The sequence below is a fragment of the Anas acuta genome, chromosome 6 (assembly GCF_963932015.1).
Source record: "Anas acuta chromosome 6, bAnaAcu1.1, whole genome shotgun sequence".
NCBI lineage: Eukaryota > Metazoa > Chordata > Aves > Anseriformes > Anatidae > Anas > Anas acuta.
The window spans coordinates 26,425,661-26,452,019 of NC_088984.1; the positions used below are offsets into that span (position 1 = coordinate 26,425,661).

Genomic DNA, 26,359 nt, shown 5'->3' on the forward strand with positions numbered 1-26,359 from the left:
AGAATTCCTGATAATCTATTATGATGCATCTTTGTACTGTTTATACATTTAAAGCTATTACTTCTTTCAGATTCTTTGAATAAATAAAAACAGAGCTTTCAGAAGAGTAAATATGCTCCATTTGACCGGCATATAAACCCACTTGTTTCTTCTCACTCCTTTAGCAGAACTGGGGGGGCAACCAAAGATGGCTGTGTGGATTGATAAAATAATATAGAGCTTTTTTTAACCCATAAATCATTACTTTGAATGTATCTCAGGCTGAACTTATTAACACTTGACACTTGTGCTGTAACTTATGCAAAGTGAGTGAATACTGGCTGACACTCTGCGGGCAGGTATGTGTAATGCCAACATATGGTGCCAGAGGAGGACAGTGATCAAAGGCCAGATTATTTGGCTCCTAGGCTTGGACCAATAATCAATTTTTTTGTTAAAAATTGGTCCTGTTCTAGTTCTGTAGTTCCTGTTAATGTGAGCATGCTTAGGTTCTGATCCTGGAATAATTGCAGGATAGTTGCAATAATAGTTGCAGTTGCTATCTGTTGCTTAGGATACTGTTCTAGGCAAAGATTGTGGTTCAGTATTAGTTTGGGGTATTTCATTGCAGCACTTTGCTTTGAAGGGATTGCTGTTTGAAATAACTTGAGAGAGCTGCATGATCCTGTAAAATAGCTGCCTGCCTAATTAGCAGATTTTGAAATTTCATCGATGGATCCAACCACCAAGTAGATGAAGTAGATCAAATTGGGGGCTGAGGTCTGCAGCTGATACATTGTACTGTGTTAGTTTTCTGATATGGTTGATCAAGTGTCTGATTATCCAAGCACGTCCAGATCCACTTGGAGCTTGACTCTGGTTCATGCTACAAGAGTACTGAGTCACTGAGCAGTGCTTCCAATAATACTGAGGCTCATCTTAAAGGAAACCTTGATTTTTCCAAGATAAGCCACCTTGGTTTAGTCTGAGTTAAAATGTCGTTTGATTGTTCTTAACCTGTATCCAGTGATTCTGATTGCAGTTTCACTGTGGCATTTCCCAGCTGCTGCTTACCATCCTGTCAGACCTAGAGAAAACTTGGAATTTTTTAGGATACTGCTTTGGCTAATTTCTCTAGAAACATCCCCTTTGGTTGCTGAGGGATGGCAACGATAAGAATTAGAATGACTCTTTCGTCTCATTAGGTCCCACGTTTCTGCAGCCTGGTACTGTATTATGTTTAGGAACATGCTGTATCCAATCTCGATTTATTGGGTAAGTGAAAGGGAGAAGGTCCTGTGACTTATAGACAGGCAAGGAAAATGGATAAGTTCTGGTAGAAGAATTTCAAGAAAAGTGTATGTGTATTCATTTGGCACTACAATTAAATCATATTCTAAGTTTTTCCATGCAGCAGTTCTATTTGCTTTTATTATTTTGCTATTTAAACACATTGTAGCAATGCAAAACTGCAAATTGTAAAGATCTTAAACATAATTCATTAATGCAATAGAGTAACATCTTTAGGATGCTAAAAATTGTTCATGGGCCAACAAGACTTAGAGATATGGAGAGGTTCCCCTTTCCACGGGGGATATTTATGGCTAGTTTTCAAACACAAATTAGAGGAAACAACTGAAATTGATGTCTTATTCATGTTCTTACCACTTTTATAGTTGTTTTAAATAACCTCTTTATTAAAAGGACACATCAAGACATGCATATCTAACAAAGGAGCTGCAGTCATCTAAGGGAAGGTTAGTACCACATATCCCCAAACAAATATAAATTGTGAAGTAGTAAATCAAACAGACTAGGCCACAGAGTTAATGGCTAAAACTGAAGTGGTATTTTGACTTTATTCTTAAGGAAGGCTGGGATTGTAATCCAGTCATGAGTCTTGTCTGTTAAAACCCAGAAGACTGCCAGATGTCCTTTGGTACACGTCTGTCTCTGCACACTGTAGAACAGCTCAGCAAAACCCTTGGCTGCAGCTGTTTAGAAGGAAAATTTGCTGCCAATTTTTCCATGAATTGGACATGATTTTTCTAAGGATTCACTTTCATGGAAGGAAGCACTGAGAATACTTTTCATGTTTTAAGATTGACAAAATGAATGTTCTCAGTGCTAGAGTTTTTATTGTACTGATGTTGTTTCTGCTCACATGACCTGCCTTCTTGAGTTTTGTACTAAACCCTGTATCTTACTTAAACACATAGGCTAAGGAGCATGAGTGACTATTCCTTTGTAGCTTCTGATGTGTGGGTAGATGGGGTCATTGTAATTGATGAAAATGTGAACAAGAAATATTATATGCTCATGGGCCTATGGGAATGCATATGTATTTCTGCTCCTCTACTTTAGGAGCAAGTTTATGGCCAAATTTACCCAGGTCCAACTAATGTTAGAGGAAATAACCTAGACACGAAAATTAAACTTTCCTTTCTTAAAAGCTGTAGTGAAGGACCTAGTTCACAGCCAACTTGTGTGCAAACATGGAAAAGCTTTATTTCAGTCCTTTTTTTTTTTGAGTTATTGGTGAATAGGGGGAAAAAAAAAGTATTATCCAGCTGGCATGCACGGTTCCCACTCGGTTATTTCAGATATGGCAGGAACCCGCACAGTCTTTGGGTTTGTTTTCTTCTCAAAGCAATCCCCATCTCTGGAATGAGGCCAAGCAAAGAAGTTCTAGTACAGAGAATAGCTTAAAAAGGAGGGAAGTTGAAGCATGGAAGGTGAAGCTAGATTCAAGTCCCAGTATCACTACAACTATGGGTTTAACTGTTACAAAGCTGTTACATACTGTTATCAAAATTTTAGGTATTCAAGTGATCTTAGTTGTACTGGGAGATAAAAGAGGAACTTCTGTTCAGGGCTGTGGCTGAAAACGTGCGTAATCCTTTCAAATTCAGTATTTCAGAGATTTTGAGTCAGACATAGACTAGATACCCACTTCTTGTAGTCAGAGTAAGTTTGACAAAATTTTGTAATTAGAATTCTGTTAAAGAGCTGGACTTTTGCAGACTTTTTCAAAAGTGTTCCAAGATAAAAATTGTTAAACCCAAAGAACTTACAATAATATACATGTTTTCATGCATACGGCCTGTGTGTGTGTGCGCACACGCCAATACAGGTAAGTGGATTATGGGTGTATTCGTACCTTTTGTGCAGGTAATCTGCAGGCAGCTTGCAGATTATGTGCATTAATTTCTTAAAGTGAAAATTAATCCACATACGGTCTGTCTAAACCTCTTGAAATAAACAGAATAAATTGTTTTTTATAACTCCTTTGGAAGGTCTATAAATTGTCTATAACTTGAACCAAATGTAAATTAGGAGTAAAAGACACAAGCTCACTACTTGTTCTATCTGCTTTATTTTGAAGTGCAGTGAGGACTGAACCATTTTGCATTGCTGTGTTACTAGAAAATGCTAGTTGCTGCTGTGGGTGATGCTGGTTTTTGTTCAAGATTTATGGATAAAGGGTTATCATTGAGGATGGCCCATTTACCCTGTGTGTGCCTGAGACAGAAAGTCTCAGTCCTCTGAAGCTTTGGTAAATGCGTGGCGGAATCTTCCCAGACGGAGATGTTTGCCTGTTTGTAGTTGGCTAATCCACGAGTAGTTCCCTGATAAGGTTAATGCCCAGTTAATTGCTCCTAGCCTTGACATGCAGTTTAATTGCTACTTGGCCAGCATACATTTGTTGCTTGCTCTGTGTAGAATTCTAGAGGATGTAGCGATGCAAACCATGGACTGGTGGAGTGCAAACAAAATAAATACAGTATTTTATGTTCTTTTAATTCAGGGCCAAGTGGATTTGGATGAAGTGTTTATTTAGTTTGCTGGCTGCTTCAGATGCTGTGGCATATTGATTCCTTTTATTACTAGCAGCCATTTAACCTGACCCCTCTTAGATCCAGTATTTTAAAAGCCATAAATTTTAACTTTAGTTATGAACAAGGACTGAAATGCTGTGAAAGCCTTTTTATTAGCAGAGCTTTGCCTTACTCCATGTACATGTGTCACCCATGGCAACAATATTTAGAGCATCTTAAATGAGAGTGGCTGTTGGGCAGTTTCATGGTGGTGGGGTTGGCAATAAAGAGATCTCATAAATATCTTACGCATGTAGGATTCACTGATCAGTGTAAGCAGGTACACAAGAGAAATGCCTTTATTAGTAGCAAAAGGAGTCCTCTTTCCAGGTTATTTTGTTAAAATCTAGCCTTTCATTCCTACACTTAATGTTGACTGACAATGCAAAGCAAAAACAAAAGAAGTTGTATATATAATTTTTTTTTTCTAATTGCAAGTTAAATTGGTGCGGTTGGAACTTATTTTTCTGTGTTCCCTCACCTTGGCTTTTATTTTACATTAATTATCTAACTTGTTTTAGTAGCCTAAATTAATCCCTGATTGATGCTGTAAGCAATCTTTAGCCTGTAGTTTATACGCGTGTTTGTAAAAATATGTGCAGGCAAAAACATGATGCAAAAAAAAATGACATGCCATTTTTTAAAGAAAATCTGAATAAAATGGTTGATATAAGAGGATTTCTGTCTGCGTTCACATATAAATAACTCAAAAAAGCACTTTGAATTAGTGAAGAAAAGTTCTGTGAACTCTCTGCATCCTTATTTGTTATTTCTGATTTAAATCAGTCATTAAAAAAAATATATCAATTTCAGGCTTGATAATGAAGATTAAATAATAATTCAGCAGACTAGTTCAAAATAAACCTCAGGCTTACTGAAACTGATTTAACATAATCATGAATTTAACGTGAGTATTGGCTTCCTTTCTAGTGTTCAGCTACTGATGAGGTTTCCTCCTCTGTCCCACAGGTCAAATTTAACATCCTAGATCTTAGCCTTGTACCATTAAAAGTGACTTTGTTTGAATGGTGCAGGGACTCTCACTTCATGTTAAACTTTGGCCTGGGAACAAAAATGTTGTTTTAGCTTATGGAAGTGTAATTCATATCAATTAATCAGAGAAAGTGTCACATTTCCCAATCATTTAAAGTAGCATTGAAATCTTTGACCTTATCAGAGGGTGGGTGTGGAAATAGGAGTAAAGCAATCACAAGGCACTGGAATTTTTATTACTTCTCAATTCCAGACTGATCAATTTACAAGGTGCCTGAAATCACGGGAGAATCATATTTACTACAAACTGGAGTTTTTCCTGTCTGCATTGCTTTTCCTGTACCTGCTTTCCTCTAGCAGGTTATAACAGCTATATCTAAAATCAATTTGATATACATAAATACCCTTGAGGAGAAAGCTGCTATTTTGTAGAAGGTCAGGTAGCTTAATTTATACTCAGACCTGTCGTAAGGGCAAGTACTTGAGTTTGCACCAGCTAGAGAGAAAATACTAGCCCCTCGGAGGAGCAGGGATTCAAATAACCTAGGAAAACTTTTCTCTAAATGTACAGCTGTCCTGTGAAGGTTATGGGAGAGAGGTTAAACTCATTTAGCCACATAAAGAAAACTACTTCTATAGATAACATCAAACACTTTTTTCTGCAAAGACAGACTTTGCTGCGTTTTGTCCAGTGTTCTGCACTAATGTAGCAAATGTGCCATGTCTTGGACTGCATTTGGTCAAACCTCTTTTTTCTGCTCCTAATTGTTAGCAATAGTTATAGTTATACTGTCACATACTGTAACTTGCATTTTTGAGATGCTTAATGCTGTATATATTATTCTTTTTGAAATATTAACATGTTCTTTAGCAGCGTTGGTGTTCGTTACTGATAAGACTGTAGAAAACAGCATCGTGAGCACACCTTTCTAAGCTGGCAGTAGTCATGCATTTATTTTTGTCTCTTGCCTAATGAGTGCCTTATTCCAACTATTTCTTGTACAGCTGGCTAAAGTTTAGCATACCTTCCGGGCTCCAAATTGTGAGCCGCCATTATTCATAGTTGAAATTGAAGTTTGTGCAAATACGAGCTAAATTGCAATCATTATATGTAGTAAAATAGATTGAAATATCTGTAAATCTCAAGGCTGTAGCTTGCTCTTTTAATCAGAGAACTTGTTAAATTCCCCCATGCTTTGATTTCTCTTTCTTAGATATTTCTGTCAGGAGTGAGGCTGTTCAGCATTCAGTATTCCTGCTTCTAATTTGAAATGCTTGGTTTGAGGTATAAAATGAGCAAAATGATACATGTTGTCTTTAATATATGAGTGCAAGATAGTGATTTTCTCTTGCTTTTTATCAAGCCCTTCATAATCTTTTCTATGCTACTTGTATAGAGTAGTGTTGAAGAAAAGGCTACAGTATTGTCTGAGGTTAGTCTACAAAAATACCCTCTGAAAGCTCTTCATTTGAAAATCACAAACTAAACGATGTAATGACTTTAAAATTCCTTCTTCCTATATCATTTTCTGTATTGAATCGATTGATAATTGAGGAGCATCTGAATATAAAAATGTGAGTGGGAAAAATCCTTTACAGTTGTGCATACTACCATAAATAAATGAAACGACTTTAAACAAAATGGTTCACAAAGTGAACATGAATTAATTTTAGTCGGTAGATGATGTTGCAACCCTGTGGGCAAGAACCAAGTCTGTCCACCTGTTTTATGATGTCTGTGTCATACAGAGATTAGTAATAATGTTGAATGTTTTATATCTCATGTTTATTAAAAGAGAAAGTTGTGATTTTCACTTTATACGCCAGTTCTTTTAGGGGTGAATTGTCTTTTTGCCATCCCCTGCTCTGCAGGAGTGATTTAAGTTCAGCAATATTTTAATTGGTATTAAAAGAAACCAACCAAACGTATATGATCAGTGAATTGAAATTGTTTTCAACATATTGTGAACATACGTGTATCAAAGTATTTTAAACTTGCCCTGGTTACTTTAGAGAGAAGATAAACGTTGGGCTGATGGTAAGGGCAAGCAAGATCAGTTAGGTTAGGGGTAGGGCTGAGGTTGGCATGGCTAAGTTTGGTATTGGGAACATTACCAAGGATGCATCCCCAAAGCAGGACAGGGTTTAGATCTTGTGCTGAGCTGTGCCACAAAGCAAGTCAGCCTTGGTGTTTTGTGAACAGACAGTGGTTTGCCAGCTAAAAGCACCCCCGTACCATCTCCATTGTCCCAGTACCCAGAAGGCAGAAGCCTCATTGAGCCTCAACCATTTTTTCTTCCTTAGTTTCACATGCAGCTCCGTCCTGTGCAGCGCAGTAGGAAACAGGAATGTATGTGTTCAGGCCTCCTGTAAACACAGAGCCAGGCTATCACCTCTTACAGCTCCGCGTTTATGTTAGTTTCTCAGTCGCAGCATAATTTTCCCTTCATTTTTCCTTCACATCTGTTTTTTCTGTCACTGTATGCAAAATACAAATATCAAATCAGTATAATTTGTATAAAATTGTTCCTCTAAATATTATTGTTGGGGTATATTGCTGTATTTTCAGTTTCAAGAAGAATCATTGTATAAAAAGTGAAATTAATGATAAATGTATATAATGTATAAAGTTTAGGGTGTCTTAGGAGTCGCATTTTCTTTCGGGTGATAACAGCTATGGTGCCTCTTCCATTCCCCTCTCTGCATGGGCCTTTGGGGTGGTTTGCCTTGCCCACAATGTAAGCTTGTTTCCCTTTGATTTTCGTGACTGACATCTTGCTTTCACTGTGTTTCTTTCTGCTGGGCTATAAAAGAGAAACCTGGAAATATCTGAAACTAATAACAGTAATGAAAGAACAGAACATAAAATACATATTACATAAAGAAAAAAAAATCTTCAGTAGCCATGTTGACATTGAACAGAAAATTGAGGTGTATGTAATACTTCCTTTCAGTGAAAGGACGATTGCTTAAGGATATTATCTTGGAACCAGCAACTTGTTTTCAGCCAGTCACAGGCCAATGCTGACATCAGCTGTTGTTTTTTGAAATTCGAAAGAGATGCATAAAATATTGCGCCATTTATAAATAAATAAATAAAGTGGAGCCTTTTTAGCATGATGCTGTAGAAAGAAGTAAAATGAGGATTGAAGAAATTTAAAATCCATAAAAAGAAACATTTTTAAGCATAATGAACAATTAAAATATTCCTTGCCTAACGATATTTTTGCATTCAAAATCTGATTAGGTGCTTGATATTTACACACACATTCATGCATGCACCACCTAGAAATGCCTGTTAGTAACTTCTAAAAGATAAGTCTTTTTTTTTTCTCGTCCTTTTTTTTTTGTTTTGATTTTTACCCATGAGTAAAATCCATATTTTCAGACTTAGAGCTATCCTAAAGGTCTGCAGGAAAAGTCACTGCAGGGGGCACCGGGAGGGAAATTTCCCTAGCTGAGAGTCTGTTTGGTATTTATTTGTTATGGAGTCTTGGGCATTCCTCTGTGCAGCATCCAGTAATAGATGCTGGCTCCAAAAGCACGGGGACTGACTGGTTAGCCTGCTTGTGGAAGCTCCTCAGCTCCTGTCTCTTTAGTTGCACACTAAGGTGTGACTGCTACAGCCTTACGATGAAAGGAAAAGGGAATAAAAGATGAACTGGAAAAATATCAAGTTCCTCCTGAAAACCATGGTGAATATGTCCAAGGATGTAAACTCCTTGACTAAATGTTCTCTAAATGTTTTCTGTAAAAGAAAAAAAGTAATCATTTTTCACCTGGATTCAGATACTTTTTTATGGGTGGATTTTGACAGTGAGAAACTTCCAGTGTTGCCATGTGCAACAGTACAAATTTCAGATTAAATGATTACAGCTTTAGAAAAGGGCAACTAAATGCCTGATACTAATTTGTTACTAAAGGATCTCGATAGGGTTTTGAATAAATGAGGGCACCTTTTAAATGGTAGAACACAGGAAGATCAGAGATGAAATTTCACTTTCTTTGTCAGTGAGCAATATTGTCAATCTTTGCCGTTTTATTCTGTCTTTGAAGGTAACTCAATATTTGATGATAATCTCGGTGTCAGTGAAGTGACCACAAGCCAATTCTTTTGGGGGCATTAGAAGAAAATGCAATTTTCCAAGGCAGTGTTGTTCTGAATTTACTTGGTAACTAAAGAGTGCTCCATTTAATTTTTTCCTTTTTTAATAGTAAACTGAAAATACTACATAAGTCGTCGTAAGTGTTCTCTTTACCAAAAAATGGGAAGTTATTGCTATTTATTGCTGAAATTCATTCCTTGGGGATGTTTTCATGTTAGGACAAAATGGCAAAATAAAGGCTGCTTATACAGAGAGAAACATACTGTGCCAGTACCTGTCAGTTTCCCAGGCAATTGTCTAAGGCATGTGTTTGACAGAGAACCTGTTCCTTGTGACCCTGGCTGGTTTAGGCAGTATGTGACCTGGTGCCTAAAATCTGTGTCACAGTGAGCAGGCAGCAAAGGCTGAACAGACAGCTTCAGTGCTGGTACGTGTCGCACGTGAGAGTGTCACTCCAACACCTCGGATGCTGCCTTGGATTTTCTTAGAATGGCTTTCATACGTTAAGAGTAGTCTTCCAGCCTGAGCACTTGGCTTGGCTCTATATAAGACACGATCTAACCAGCATTCAACCCAGGACTTTTTTTCTTCATTTTTTCCCCAAGCAATGCAGTGTAAGGCCCTAATTTAACGTATACAGCTTGTACTGGGACATGTATATAAACAACTTGCGTGCTGGCTTTTGACACAGCAGTTTCAGGTAGCTGGATGGTTGCAGCAGCCTGGAAGTGAGCATTGGCTGCCAAACCTCCCCGAGCCACGGGCACTGGCAGATCCCTGAGCCCTGCCGTATGTCTGTGGCCTGTCACAGTGACGGCACTGTCTGCTTGAGATGTGCTGCAGCCTCCTGTGGCTGTGCCCCAGTAGATACCAGTCCTCACAGGCTCTGTGGGTGAGGCACTGGGCACCAGCCTCAGCTCAGGCCTGCAACCCAACCTGGCTGAGGCTCCCCAGGCCACTGCAGCCTGCCGTGCTCAGCCTGCTTCACTGTTCTGCCCTGTCTGCTGCACAACGCCACGCCTCAAGGCTGTTTTCTGCCTCAGAACAAGAAAGCATTTTCTCTGCTAATCAGAGTGGCTTTCAGTTGGCCACCTTTTACAGTGATTGTGCTTCCTTGGTCTGTTTTCACTTGTTCTCAGGCTGAGATAGGCACCACAGTGCCCTGTGCTGATGCACGCATTTTTAGTGATACTAAGCGTCTCTATGTTGTATGCAAGTCATTGCTCTAGCTCCATTTAGCACTTACTAATTTGGCAATAATGGTAGTCTCCAGAATGGCAATTAGTGAACAGAAGAAAGTTGCTCTGTGTGACCTAGCAACCAGGCTTCCCTTAAACTTGTTTTCTCTTTTCTTTCCCCCTTCTTTTTTCAGCTCAGTATCAGTCTGCAGGGAATGGAAGTGTAAATTGCTTTACATAGACACTACTGATGATTCTCTATTTGGTGCCAGTTCTCAGCTTTTTTCCTTTTAAGAATTTGCTCATCACAGTGTTTTAGTTCAGAAATATCTGCGCTCTAGGATTGCTAAAATCACAGCATAGTTTTAACGTATCTGTCTGTCGTGTGCTTCTTGAATCTCTTTGGGAGTGACAGTATTTGGACATCTATGTGAAGGTCTTCTCTTCTTATATTGTCCTGTTGCTTATGTTAGTATGACTTTAAAAAGTTGAAAACAAAAGCATTTTATGCTCTCAAAGACAAGGTGTTTTGCAAGGCAAAGTCTCTTCCTAGGTGTTTGTCACATTTACTGCTCTGCCATATAAAAACGAAGTAGGTGCTACAAAGGATTTTAAATTATGCTTTAGTTGTGAATTTCTCCACTGCTTGGTATGCAAGTATTCTGTGAACTTTTTTTTGGTGTGTTCTACTATCACTGTGTTAATACTAATTAACAGTAGTATTAACAGTAGTTAATTAGTAATAGTAGTATTTTAATTAATTAAAATCTAATTAATAAATTAACTTATTAACTAATTAATAAAGTTAATTAATAATAGTAGTATTAACAGTAGTATTAACAGTATAAAAAAAACTAGCATGGGAGAGTCAAGCATTCAAAGAGAGGAAAGGTCTGGGAGAACTGGGAAGGTACTTGCTCTTTCTTTTTTGCATGAAGTGCTTTCTTATGCCTATAAACAAGGAAATAGGCAGCAGCATCATTCATGTTAAGCTGTACTTTGCTGGAAATGTTTTCCTCTTGAAAAACCTGCTGCATGTATTGATAGCACAGCACTGGTTTCAGCTTGAAGAAAAAGGTTGGATGAAGCTATGAGAGAATTTAGTATCTTCTCATAGGAGAAGCATGTTGGAAAATAGCAGCCATTCAGACAACCTGAGTCATTCTAAAAGCCAAAGCTTGTTTTGTAGTGGTGTTTATATTTGTGGGTAAGCTGGTAAGGACCTCCGTGAGTCTATTAGCAGTGTCCAGTTGTCAAAGTCTAAAGAAATAACCCCATCCTTACTATTGGTGCAGACTTGAAAGTGTCACAGAGAGGGGCTGCTATTGCCCATCACTGTTGTCAGGTCTGCACATCATGTGCTATTCCCTCCAAGTCTGAACGGGGATTTCTGCAGAAGCTAGGCTTACCTTGATGTTATTTTTAGAACAAATTACATTGATTGCACACTATTTCAAAGGCCCCAACTAATAAAGTACACAATGAAATGTATCTGTCTCACTAGTTTAATTTCACTGTGTGGTTTTAGGTCTAAAAATTTAACTATTTATTTTCCAGACTCTTCCAGCAAGGATTTTGGTCCCACTCTGGGACTGAAGAAGTCCAGTTCTCTTGAGAGTCTTCAGACTGCTGTGGCTGAAGTTAGGAAGAACGAACTCCCTTTTCACAGACCCAGGCCTCATGTGGTCCGTGGTCGGGGGTGTAATGAGAGTTTCCGAGCAGCCATTGACAAGTCTTATGATGGACCGGAGGATACAGAAGAGGGTATGTTGCTACTGGTAGTCTTTGAGGGAACCACCTTCATTTAGCATGACTGAGGGCCAACTCAATAAAGCATCTAAGCAAGCAATTTAATCCAATTGAATTTGATTAAATTTAACATGCTGCTTATGTCCCGCTGAAAGGGAGCTGTCTTTGTAGTACTCCATCCAACCTTGACTGGCTTCAGTGTAAAGTCTTCACTGATCTCCTTTGGGGCAGGGGTGTGTTGGAGGAATTAGAACTCAATCCTTAAATAATCGTGTTTTTCAACATCAAGAAGCAGCTGCCTTCTTCAGATTACATTAAAAATCATCTTGCCTGTTTTACAGAGCTGTCTACAATTCCCCCTTCTCCAACTAGGAAATTGTTTCCTGGTATAGACAAGGCAGAGCACCCTGCTGCTTATTCTGTCACCATGGGCTTACAGACCCCACTCTGGAAATAACGTCTTCCTTAGCATGAAGCATAAACTGTGCTTGGATCCTGAGCCCTCAAAGAGAAACAATACAGCTCTTCTCCAACCAGACAGAACAGTTTATGTATTTCTTTTTCAGCCATTAAAGTGGAAAGATTCCAAGAAGTGAATGAAAATCATATTTTTTACATAGGTTATTTGTTGAAGTGAGCCCATGATTAAATGTTTTTACCCCAGCATGCCAGTTTTCTTGAGCTGATGGACTAGCCAGGTTTAAAATAGAATAGTGTTTTACCATGTCAGGATTTTCTTATCAGGATTAATAACTAGAAAACAACTATAATAATTCTGCATTTAATTTACAATAGAACTTTGCTTGAATTCACTAGATATGTCTAGTCTGCTTTCTAAATTATTCAATTAAATGCATGTGTGTTGTGAGTCATTTGAGCACCTTGTAGACACAGATGCTGTATTTCATGTGTTTGCGTTGTGGTGGCCCCTAGCTATCCCCATTGCTTCTTATTCATTTTGTGCAGATGGTTTTTCTGATAAGAGCTCTCACTCTGGTCAAGAAGCTCAGAACATGGAATCTGCCCCTCCAGGGAACCCTGAAATAGAAGATGTAGAAACCAAAGCAAAAAAAGACAAAAAAAGTAGAGAGAAAGAGAAGAAAAAAGAGAAGGGCAAACCTAAAATCAAAGAGAAGAAACGGAAAGAAGAAAATGAAGATCCTGAAAAGAAAAAGAAGAAAGGCTTTGGTGTCATGTTGAGGTATGTCATTTTAAAAAGCAAAACAACCGCCCTTGCTCATTGTAACATATGAAACAACTGGTGCTCTCATAAAGTAGTGGAAAAATTATTTCACTTGGACTCAAAATAATGTTTATGTTATTTAAAAAGAAAGCAGTTTATACTTTTACACCAAACTTGTGGCTGAGGCAGAAGACATTTGGCAGACAAAATGTCTTTTTGTGCCTTTGAAATTCATTCCCATATGCCAGAAAAAAAATCAAGGTTTCAGGCTAAAAACAAGCATGTGTGGGGGGTGGAGGTTTTGCAGGGAATATTTCTGAGTAATACATGACCCGCTCCCACAGTCAGACATTTGCCTCTTATTCCCTTGGTTATCTGGATTCTTCACAAGCTTTGGGGAGAGCAGGAATGCTTGTATTACTGTAAACAGTTTAATGACATTTGTTGTTGCTGAAAAGTACTAGCTATCACGAAATCTTTGTTTCACAGCTTCAGCCATTGCCTGCAGTGGTCAAGAGTTCACTGTCCTCTCTGCTTGGCAAACAATTGTTTGGATTTCTTCCAAAAAAATTTGGCTTTTGGGTGGTTTTGCATCTCTGGAATCATCAGAGACTAGACAATACTTATCTCAGCATTTCCTTACTGCTGCTGGAGACTTTGGTGATACAGGCAGTCTGGTTGCTATCACCCCTGCCTCTGGTACCTGTTTAGTCTGCTGAGTATTAATGTGGTTTAATTTAAGTAGATCTTTGCAATTAATGTGGAGTATGTGAATGAAATGTAATTATCTTATATATATAGTTATTTGATTGTAGTTACTTCTGACACTAAACATTGTGTTAGCTTTAGGACACTATTAGCTTGATGGTTGGACTTACTGATCTTGAAGGTCTTTTCCAACCTAGATGATTCTGTGATTGGTATTTTCTAGCATGCTGTATTGTAGACAAGCCAGGTGTATACAAAAGCCACAGTCATTGCCTAGACAGAGATGTATTTAACTAATAGTCTACGAAATTCTGCTGTGACATCATTCACTCTGCAATGATCTTCATTAGGACACTGATACATGAACTTGCATTGCAGCTCTCTCTTAATATTTCCTCTGGTGTCAAATAGCTTATGTTTTATACTGTTATGGAAAATTTTTGCTGATTTGCTTCCATGTATCATCAATAGGAATCTTCAAATTGCCCTGGTGAGTGTTGAACACTGAAGAGAGGTTGTCAAAAATATACAGGCATGCTTATGTGCCAAGTTTGCATGATTCCAGCAGTTGTTAATGTTAGTAAGATGAAGGTGTATGGGTATACCACTCTGCATTCAAATGGAGCTCTTTAGGAATGCTCGAGAGGCACATACTCACACCTGTGCGTTGCACGTGCATTTGTGTTCATACCGTTTAAAGAAATAGGGCTTAACACGGAAATGTAGTCAAAACACTGAATAATTAGGAGGGTAACTTCAACAACTCTCTTTTTGTGTATGTTAAGCTTTGTCTATTTCCATTCTTCTTAACTCTTTGTAGCAAATAGGACTGGGGGAAGAGGAGAGCGACACAGAGGTCTGACAAAAGCATAAGTATTCTGGTTTGTGTGTTGCTAGCAGAATTGATTAAATTTGAAGTACAAGGTCTTTCTTACAGGGGTGACCCAGAAAGAGCAGGGGATGGTATCAGAATCCAAAACAAGATATTGTAGTCAAAATAAATAAATAAATCTGATAATGATCAATATGCAAAGCTAAGAACAATGGGTTACTATTCTTAGAGATTTACTTTTTCAGAACATATTTCACATTTTGGTAGTGTGCAAGCTTTATACAGCTGTTCTTTTCATGTGCGTTTTTATTTCAATAGATAGTCTTCCTGGAAGACAGTGGTGGTTTTTAATATTTATCTGGATGGCAGCACAATTGAGAATTTCTGTCCATTGAAAATCTGTACAAAGCCACAAAGGTGATGGGAACAGGTTATAGAGCACAGAAGCGTTGTTTGTAAGAAATAAACAGCTCAGCTGGGAGGTTTTGGGAGGTTCTCTGTTCTTGTCAGTGTTTCTATCCAAAAATTTTCAAAATTGTGTTTGAAAACAAATTCCTTCTTGAGAGGGTAGGATTCCTAGATGGAACAAGTGCAAACAGCGTGGGTTTGCAAAACAATTGGAGGACCATATTACCTACTCAAGTAGAACAAAACCAGGCCAGTCTTTATTCAGGGAAAAACTGCTGTGGGTGATGTGAAAAACAAAAACTGTGAATAGGCATATTTTTTTAAAGAAAAAATGGCAAAAGAATCAGGAAACTTAGAAGGGATTGAATACTGACTAAGTACTAGATTCAAGAAGTATTTTTCACACTAGAGTTTGCACTGATACGAAGAGTGAGGAGATTGTCAAGAGGACCAGGGAGGAGGAGACTGCAGTAGGAAGGTTTAAATGATCAAATGTTTTAGCAGCACGGATGGAAAGAAACAGCCAGATTTTTTACAACGTTGTGGAGATGAAACTGGCATGTTTTATTGGTAGAACATCTGTGGAAAGAAAAAAAAGGAGCTGCAGACGACAAAGTTGTGAACTTATGCAGCAGGCAAGGTGACTACTAATTCCTGGTAGTTTAAAAGAAAAGTAGAGAGAAGTATTTAGAAACAGAGATGAGCTCGGTTTTTGACATGCCGAGTTTAAATTGGAAGGGAAACCTGCCATAGGAGGCACTGGAAATGTAAACACCATAAGGGAACAGAAAGCTGAGTGGAGAAGGAAATCTGTAGTGTGCCTGTTGCAGATGCAGTGGTAGCAATACTGTGGTTCCCCATGTGGGACGCTTCACCAAAATGAGGAATAGGGAACACAGCCCCTGCTATACTGACAGGAGAAAAGAAGTTACTGAAGCAGGTGGCAGAGGTGGCAAAAGGATATATCTGACTGGGACAGTGCAATTCCACGAGTTTTTCAAGCTAGTTGAGTGACTGCAGCCGTGTAATTGATTGATCTTACTGAGCACTGAAGCCCCACACAGATGCATTTGTATTCCGTGTAATTTCTGGACTGCGTTGTTCTGAGCCGTGTCAGCTCTGCAGTGCCATATGGATGCATCTAAACAGGAAAACAAGCTTGCTGAATCCGTGTCAGAATTGCATTGAAATATGTAGGAAATGATCATCAGTGGGGGAAGGTCCTGGACCAGGACAGAGAAAGTGTTCCTGAGATGTCACCAGAAAGCTCAGTGCTAATGGAGGCACATTCAATTTCTGGCACTTTGGGCAGAATGACTGGCAGTCAGGTGTAAGGGACAAAGGAAAGTCCAATTTGAGACTAAAAGTCGCACATGTATGTGATAGAGGTATTGTGCTATAATCACTGGGGCGTGTTTACAGCTGTAACAAGTTTTATCTTGATAGTATATCCATGTGAATTGGCTTGTTTCTGCCTTTTAATCAATAGCAAAGCAAAACAAGGTATTAAAACCAAACCCAAGTATTTATCTGTAGTACAAGAAAGTGCAAGTGTTGGACTTTAGTCTTTTTGCATCTGAGATTTTTGAACATATTGGAATTGCTACTGCATTGGTTTTTTGCCTTTTTTTTTTTTTTTTTTTTAATTTAACAACAGAAAATAGCAAAGCTGTTAGCAGTTGCTAACAGATTTCACTTAGTGCCTCATCTGTTGCTCAGCTGCTATTTACTTGTAGTTCCTGGTCTTTTTTTACACATACAAAAAAAAAAAAAAAAAAAAAAAAAAAGATTTAAAAAAAAATTGCTTTCCTGATAAGCTTTTCCTGGATTGAAGCTTTATTTAGGTGACTGTGATTCAGGGAGACCATCAAGAAATCATGTGTGTATTTTTGTAATCCTTGTTTTTAAAAATGTCCTGTTTTCTGTAGTATGAACTGGAACTCCTGGCTGCTGTATTTTAGTGACTGCTGCTCCTGGAGCAAAGTAGGTAGATATACTGGAGATCTGAAATGCAGATGACACTGATTATCACTGGTTAGTTAAATTTCTATAATCCAAAGTACTATTTTACTGCGGTGCAGACTGTATAGTGTTTGTGTTTTCTTGTTTGGTTGGTCCTGATGCATATATTGCTTGCCTTAGGATTGGATCTGCATATGTGCTGTTCAAAGAACAGAAGCTGACTTGATTAACTGTTTGTATGCAACATCAGCTAAGCAAGCATTATTTTACTTTTTGATATTTTCTGGCACATTGCACCATCATAGCTCACTAAAACAACCCAATGCTAGACAACAGACGGCAAAGTAAATTGCTAATGTATATCAGGAAAACAACTACATTAAATACCATCGTTACTGGAGCTGTGACTACATCTACCCTGCAGTCTCAGGAAAAAGTCAGTCTCTAGCATTCATGATGAAACTTGGAACAAAAATAATATTCAATTCTATGCAGATGCATCACAGGAGCAAGGTTATGCAGTACTACATGAAGTTCTTGGTTCACTCCCTTTCTTACACTGGTCTGACTGATTCTTTCAGGGCACGGTGAGTCTTGAGGGGACTGCTGTAGCTCAGATGAGATTCTCTGTGCATATTTTTGAAGGTGCTTTGTATTTTTATGAGTAACACTATAGTGAAACAACATCTTTTGAGCCTTTGAATAAAGGGAGTCTGTAGTGTTGTTAGTTTAGAGCTGTCAAAGGCCATGTAAGGTGGCTTCGTAAGCTGTTTGGAAGGGTTAATTAACCCCTTGGTGCAGGGTAGTAGAAATCCCTGATGCTGAGCACTAATGCAAAATGCATTATCAATTAGCACCAGGAATGCAAAGCCGATCTAACCAAGAGATTAATCTAAAAATAAAAATATTATTCCTCAGTTGACTAGATGATGAACACTGGATTTTAAATTTGTGATCTGTAGTTATTGCTTTGCTTTGAAATCCGGTCAAAATATTCCTTTCTAACAAAGGTAGGCTTTGAGTTGCTGTCTAAATTAAGTTGAAGAAAGACTGAACCTTTAAATCACCAAGGGAATATGACCTCTGCTGTGTATTGCATTGCTGCTCCATATCCTAATCCCATTGCAGTTGTTACAGTCCTGGCATGTAATAAACCTGACTCTATGACTCTCTTACTACCCTTTCCAGATAGCGATTGTAAAAATTCTGGGTAGCCCTTTCCACTTCATGAGTATGAAGTTAAGTTAGCTAAAGGACTGCAGCCACACCAGTGACATTTTTATGGTTAGTTCCCCATAGGCAGAAGCCAGTATGTTGAAGTCTTTTTTTTTTTTTTTTTTCATGATTTTTATTTTTTAAAAAACACCCTATGAGCAAGTATTGGGGACTCAAAAGTAAAGAGATTTTTGCCAAACTGGAGTGCAATGGAAGAACACCTTCTCAGTCTTTCTTTCTAGACGGGATTGAGGGAAAAAATTTGTTGGTTTAAGGTATTTCTTGTCAACCTGACTTCACTAGTTCACTGGTGAATGTTTTCAATATTTGTATAGGTGAGAAAATGCATGGCCGTCAAAACCAATGCACATCAACCACAGCTTGCATACACGTGCATGTGTGTGTGTACATGCAAGTGAAGAAAGCAGAAATACGTGCACATCAGATGCATCTTGCTTTTTCTTCTTTAGATATTACACACTTTCTCACATAACAGTTCATCTTAAATTATTTACCTTCCATTTCACAATATGCGCCATGAATATTTTATTTTTTGTCCCTTTAATTTGCCAACTTTCCTTTCAGCTAAGTGCGTTAGTGATTTTAATTTTTCATTCTAGTTGGAAGACAAAAATGACCCTTTTTTCATTATTACTATTACAGGCCTTGTGCTCAGAATGATACTTTTACAACCAGCACCATTGAGCCCGTAATGGTATTGCAGAGTAGATCCCATAATGTACAGATACTGCCTTCCATTAAGTATAGCACTATGACAGCTTATGGAGAAAATTATTTTCTGGTCTTTTTTGCCCTGAGAAGTTAAGCACTGGGGAGGAAAAGTTAACATAATTAATAAGAGCATACAATAATGATGCAATTTGATGGAGAGGGGTAGTGTGTGTTCTTCTGTGTGTGCGTGTGTGTACATGCTCCTATATATGTACAAATATATTTATATATACACTTGTATATATTGAGCTGGAAATTAATATGGACATGGATAGACAGAAAATAAAAACACCACAGGACTAGATTAAATTATAATTAATTAGGGTAAAGTTATTTTAGATTTTTTTTCTCAATAGTGAAACAATCCAAGATGGATCATGCATGTGTATTAGATACACAGCATCAGTTAATGAGGCAAATTAGTTGTTGAGAGGCCTTGACTTCCTCATAAATATTCCCACTTTCCAAATGTATAAATTGGTAAATAAAACTCCTGTTTCCTTGAAAAAACACAAGAGGATGAGTGAGATAAGATGCCTATTCGATTTAATGTATCTCAAGTTCATCAAGTGTTTTAAACTAAAAAAGGACAAAGATCTTAATTTGTGTATCCCTTTTCCTTTCCTCCACTGTATTGATTCCTCCTTGGCTGCATTCATAGTCAGACTAAAATAGAGAAAATAAGGGGGTTTTGTACTAAAAATGATCACGTGGACTGCCTACTAAAGACTTATTTGTTTAATTAAGCATCTGTTCTCTTCTTAATATGCATGCATAAATCTCATTAACATTAGATGTATGCAAGTGCAGTGAAGAAGAATAGACCCCTTACTCTCATTACTGAACTTGGATAACGAGATTTATATTTACTTAACAGATCAGAGCAGAAAGTTCCCTCTGACTATTTGAAAGGACTGGAAATTACAAACTGTTTACAAGGAGCATGCTTTTTGTGAAATAGTTGCATGTTCATTTCAAGTTAAAATATCATTATTCAAGCCATTAGTAAGGGAAAAAAAAAAAGCAGCATGCTTTGTCTGTAAGGATTAACTATGTGCACTAAATTCTGTGATGTGTCTAATTAAATGCATGCTTGCCTATTCGCTATTGACCTCTGGGCATGCCACACCTACTAAAATAAAAGTAAGCTCCTATTGGAAATACGAGTAGGTCCTTTCTGGAGGTGGCGTGTTTCTTCTAAGTGTCTGTCTCCTCTCCCCCAGGACACCACTCTGGGAGGGGATGGGGGGGGGGGGAAGAGGGAAAGTCCTAAAAAGCAAAGTGTATTTTTGATGTTATGCTCTCATCAACAACACTGTGGCAGTATGTTTTTCCTTCATTCAGTATACGTGGCTGTTACCAGTTTTAAAATCCATCTCTTGTCTGGGGATAAAACGTGAATACCAGATTTTCTGTCTAAGTTATGGTACGTTGGGTATTTCTGTATGTAGTAGAGGTGCATCATGGTCAAAGATCCTAGAGGGTTTAAAGTCATGCTACCTGAGCTGCATTTTAACTAATAAATACATATTTTGCTTGGGAATATTGTGTGAAGGGAATTGTGCCTTAAGACAAAAAAAACAAAAAGCAGTTTTGCCGATTTTGTGGTGCAGTATTTCTTGTAATGTGAACTTGGTAATTTGGGGATCTGTGGTGGTGGGGAGACAACAATTAACAGAGAAATTACACAGAAGGGGGCTCCTGACAGATTCCTTAACTACAAAGTGCTGGCAGGTGCCAGTTTAATAGGTATTGCCATTAACAGCCATCTGTAGAGAAAATGAAATGTGCTCATCTCACTGAATTATGATTTATGCCAGACAAAGCAGTCAAACCAAAGTAATATTTATATTATAATTCAGAGTCATTGATTAAATGCACATGGCATCTCAAATCCAGTTGACATTTTAAGTTGAAATGATTGCAGACATGTAGCCATTTATTTAACTATTACTTTAAAAAATGTGTCTCTACTTGTTATTAATAGAAGAAAGTCAGACCTGGCCAATATTTCAATAGGCTGACCTTTTGTTTTGCTGACATATAAAAGGAACAAAGCTCCTTTTGGGGTAGTCACAATCTCAGAAAATATGAAGTATGCTAGGCTCAGAAAAAAATGACCCCTTTGAACCACTCTGCCTCTTTCTTCCCTCTTCTTTTCCACCCAGGATTTTTGAAAGAAAGTGGGCAAGAAATGGGTTAGGAGATAGGAAAACAGCCTGAGGCTGTTTCAAGTGCTCTGCTACTGAGTTCCTGGGTGACACTGGTTACCTCACTTAGCTGCTCTGGGCCTCGGTTATCCTTGTACAAAGGTTATCCGTAATGCTTGTTTAAAAATAAGTAAAGCCAAAAACATTTCCCTGCTTGACATAATCATTGTTTGGTGAGATATACATAATTTTAAAAAACATTTTAGCTATTTCTGTAAAAGTGTAGCAGACAAATAGTTCTATTTTTAAGAAAATGAAAACCAAAATGTGTAAGCTTTTTGCATGATTTCTCTCACTTCTCCTCTGGTCACTAGGACAATTCCTTCTCTGAGGACTTTTTACTCTTCCCTTTTACTTTTTTTTTCCAGTTATTCTAATTTTTCTCATTTGTTGATCTTGTACTGCCCAGTCTCTTACTTCCACAGGGCATCTCTCCATTCTCCTTTGACTTTTCCTCATTATTTCTTATAGTCCCATCAATTTTTAGCAAATTTTGGTCTCTTTTCTCTATGGAAAAAAATGCGATGCAAGCTCAGCCTTGTGCTGTTGTGCTGTTAGAAGAACAGTTGATAGTACTGGGTAGCTCACCCTTCGCCCTCCTTGCCACTGCTAACACATGAGATACTAAGCAGGGGTTTCCTCCTCCTGCCTCCTATCTCTAGATACTCTTACTTTCAGAAGTGCGGTTCAGAATACAACAGCTCAGAAATAAAGTTGACCTTCTATTTTTTATCCTGATTTTATGCCTTCTTGCTAGAAAAAATTGACTTGTCATTCCAAATTTAAGACGGGCAAATTCATTTTTTTCTCTGCCAACCGTCCCTCTTTATTTCCTTGCTCCATCATCATGGCAAGTGGTGGCACCTTTCCCCCTTCACAAAAGCCGCTACATGGGATGTCATCTTGCAGTGAACTTTAAATGCTCTCTACGAGGCCGTGTAAAATTTGCTCTCTTCATACCCATCACACTGAAGACTTGACCACACAAAAAAAGCAGCGAAGCTTCTTCCTTTTCTGCTTGGACTCCTATCAACTGGTTGCTTCCAGATTTTTTCGGTCTCTGTTGTGGATCAGGTTGCTGGGTCGTTGTTCTGACTGCTCTCGGCTGCCCCTGTCAGCACAGCATGAACTTCATCTCCTTCCTCGTTTGGTCTGTGTTAACAGACCAGTGTGGTAACATATTGCTTTGAGCAACTGTTAACACTTACCAGCCAGCTTGTCTCAGCAGCGCAATTCCTCCTGCAACGTACTGCAGCGTGTCTGTGCAGAGAGGAGTTTACATAGCCCTTCAACTTGCCTCCGATTTGTCCCTGCTGTAGAACTTCAACAGCACATGTGAATGTTGGCGGGCCTAAACGAGTGAGGAAGTAAGGCTTTCAGATCCCTTCCACCCCAGCTCCTGCTTTCTAGCTCCAGCCACCAGCAGGAAGAAAGAAGAGCTCTTTCCAGCTTCCTGCTCTGCACCACGTTTGGTTGTCCCAGTCCAACCCCACTCTGTTTTACTGGAATCTTTCAGGAAGCAAATGCAAAGGTGTGGGATTGATCCTTACCCAGCGGTTCCTGCTCATTTCAGCTGCAGTGCTAACTCTGTCTTCTCACTGCTTGCATCCCCTGACGATGCTTTGTTTGTCCCCAGGTTTCTGTCCCTGTTCCTTTTTCTTCCTCCTCTCCCTACCTTGCGCTCCACCCTGGGCTCTCTCTCTTGTCCTTGCTCTTACCCTGCTTACACAGAGCCCCGACTAATAAGCCTAGCAGAGCTCGTTAGTACGGGCTCTGCTGCGCGTATTGCTTCTCTGCAGTACCTTGTCGTGAGGAGCAACTGCTATCTCAGTGGTCGTGATGCTGCATGACGCTTGACATAGAAGTTAATGATGCTATTGAGCGCGCCCCTCACAGAAGTATTTACGTTCAAAGAGCACCGCACTGCTTGCTTCCTTCACTCATTTGAAATGACTTCTCTTGGGTCTTGGCTTGGGCCAGGCATGTTTGAGAGAATTTGCTCTTCCTCCTTAGAAGTCTTTGCAAAATTCTTGGTGGTGAAAATCAAGATGTATTCTTCCTTTTCCTTTCTTGTCTTGCAATTTTCCACTTCTGTCCTATTTCTTATTTTTTTAAATTGTTGGGAAGAATGAGTGACCAAAGAATAAAAAGGAACCTCAGCAAATAAAATGTTAAACAAATGCTGACATGATGCAGACTAGCACTGTGTGGGTGGGTGTGTATATATCTATATATATGAGAGACGATGAGATATGTTGCTGTGCAACCCCTAGTTTAGAACCAGAAAATAAAAATAATCGTCTTACAAGTTGACTCCCAAGGCAAAAATCATCTGTCTCTGTGTGTATATGTAGTGCAAGATAAACACATCACTAAGTATTTACAATAGTTCCTCAGCATTTAACTTAGTATTAGGTTTCAAGTAAGGAACTGGATGCCTTTGCCATTCATTCCCCCTATTTAAAAGCAGTGAATACCTGGCCTCACACTAACCCTAGACTATCAGGTTGGGTGGTAATGTGCAAATAGAATTGTAAAGCTATTTTCTGGTGGTAGAAGGCCACAAGTGTTCTCTGTTATTTTTTTTCTAGCCAAAGAACCCCAGTGAGTAATGAGTCAGGCACTGCTCATTCTACCTCTGTCGACTTTTTGTTTAGCTTTTTATCCTCTAATGTGGAAATCTGTATTACAGTAGCTTAGTATAACAGACATCCTCATGTTCTGTTTTTAATTAAAATTAGATTGAGGAAATAAACAATTCAAAGAAGTTAGCTTTCTTTCTTTTTCCCCTCCCTCTAAGTATGTTTTCCATATCCTCTTCTGCATTTGGAGGTGCTTGTTTCCATTCTCGTGCTACTGAATTGTTCAGCCTCCCCAACAGGCAGTGAGGGAGGACTATCAAAGAAGCTCATGTTCATTCATTTAGTCTCCTTAGTGACACACATTTTTAAATTATTGATTTTAGTCTGTTTGTGTCGATGCAGTCTGCACTGTAATTCGTAATATAAGAGGTTTGTCAAAAGGTGAAGATTTTGCAAAACCAAAAACACACTGCTCTTGAGGAAAAACTTCCCACTTTGCAGCAGCAGATCATTTTTACTAGGACTAGAATATAAACAGCAGCATAACTTACTGAATTAAATTAGTCTAAGGAAATCAGCAAATATTTCTTTCCTTTAAGAAGTCAAGTTATTATCATCTCTGAATACCTCAGCTCCATCTTTTTCTTGTTGAATTCCTATTTAGTCTATTTTAGCTTGGTTGGCATTTGTTGCTTCCCAAACCATCATTCATCTGCAACAATGGAGGGTGCTCTAGGCAGGCTCAGGCAGAGCTCCAGGAGCTCAGGACTGAAGTGGTTTGGGAAGTAATGTAGAGAAATTGCTGTGTACAGTTCTGCTTTGAATTCTGTCTGCCAGTAGCAGTAGTGTTTTGTTCCTGCGTGGGAGATGCATGCTAATTTCAGTAATTACAAAGTCGAAGTTGTATTTCTGCATCTGTAGTAAATGCTGTCGATGTTTTGTAAGACCATGATGAGACCTGTAAATCTTATGGTGCTAGTTCTCTGTAAACTGCATAATTTGCCTGTGAAGTATGTTATACCCAGTGAGTGGTGAAAACTGATTTGGCATGCAAGCTTGCTAATTCTGAGTGGATAACTGGCGTTAGTCTCCAGTGCTGTAATAAAGCGGATTTGGTTTTATTGCATCCTCCTACATGGAAACTACTATTAAAAATCTGTGTGGTAGAGATATTTCAGTGCTTTACAAAGACTTGTGTGCTTCTGCATGTTAGAGAGTAGGAAGGAAGCCACAATCCTACAAAATGTGCTCTGTCAGTCTAATTAGAATCACAACAAGTTATAGGCAGTCTGAAGTATACTAACAAAAATACTCCAGTAGAAGTATATTCATTTAATTCATCCCAAACATTTATCCGGGCTTAAATACCAGCTTCTTCTATCTTGTGGGGGTATTCAGATTGGAGAGAGTGAGTTTAATCTTTTTTGGTTTTAGGCTACAGTTTAAAGAAATTGAAAGATGATGATCCTGTCACGGTGGGGAGAAAGATCACCACCAGCCTCGACCTGCTGTACGAAACTTACACTGTACCATAAAGTACTGTCCTGTCCACGTGCTTGTGTGCAACTGAAAGTGTAGCACAGAAAAAATGACCTTTCACTGGGGAAAATGAAATTTTAAAAAAAAGTTCCCAACAACCCTAGAGTAGAAAATAATCTGAGAACTGAGATTTTGAGTAACTAGTTATTTACCTCAGTGGTTTAATAACTTACTGAAGCCTCAATCCAGCAGATAGCAAAGCAATAAACTACAGTTGCAGTATATACTTTTCTGTCATCTTTGCTCTACATATTTACCTTTGCTATTTTAAACTGTTATTTGTATTCTTGTATTTTTATGGAACTGGTGGATTAGCACATATATCTTTTAAAGTATTATATAATTAATTTCCAGAATATCGAGTAAACACTGGGTTTCTGTCTTTGTCAGGCTATTTCTGTCTCTATAATGAGAACAGCAAAAGGTTAGAAAAGGAGGTGGTAGATTTACATGTGCAAGTACTATAAATACTCTGGGGACAGGAGCAAGGAGGTCCTTACAGCTTACATAAGTTAAAAGGAGCTTCTTTACAGAATGGTCTCATCACATCACTGTGCATCTTATGCATCTTTTCAAGGACACGGATGGACCCAAACATGCTGAAACATCCCACATCTGGAGAAAAGCATGTTTAACAGAGCATTGTATTCAAGATACCAAGACCATTTGTTGATCTTGCCTGTCAGTTTATTGTTTTTCTCAGTCTTTGTTTATTTTGTTTACGTTGGCCATTCACTGAGTATCTTGGGAGACAAATTATGTATAATGGATCCAATTTACTGGTCAAATGTTAAGTCAGTCTCATGAGGCTGCTTTCCTGTTAGTTTCTGTTGACTTTGATACCATATTAATCACAGTAGTATTGTAATGTCTTAGAACTTTCTATTGAGATTTTATTCTAGTGCTCGTGCAGCAGTTCCAGGTAGGTGACAGCTTGGTGAGTTCATACTGTCATTAACTTGCGCAGGTTTCTTGCATCTTAACTTTAGAAAATGCCAGCCAGATTGAAACTGTGACTGCTGTCTTCTGCAGAGGGAGATCTGTGTCCAGAGGGGCTAATATCTTTTGTCTGGCAGTGTTTAGACCTGCTACATCATAATTTTTC

General features: G+C 38.5%; 1 protein-coding gene across 6 annotated transcripts in view; it reads left to right on the top strand.

The window, feature by feature from the left end:
• PARD3B (par-3 family cell polarity regulator beta) overlaps window positions 1–26,359 on the top strand; it is a 399,577-nt gene that overhangs the window by 245,098 nt on the left and 128,120 nt on the right. For all 6 annotated transcript variants that reach the window (XM_068685930.1, XM_068685929.1, XM_068685927.1 and 3 more), the window contains 2 exons: window positions 11,692–11,898; window positions 12,850–13,084. In XM_068685930.1, the coding sequence (XP_068542031.1) occupies window positions 11,692–11,898; window positions 12,850–13,084 (442 nt within the window). The remainder of the gene's footprint in view (window positions 1–11,691; window positions 11,899–12,849; window positions 13,085–26,359) is intronic.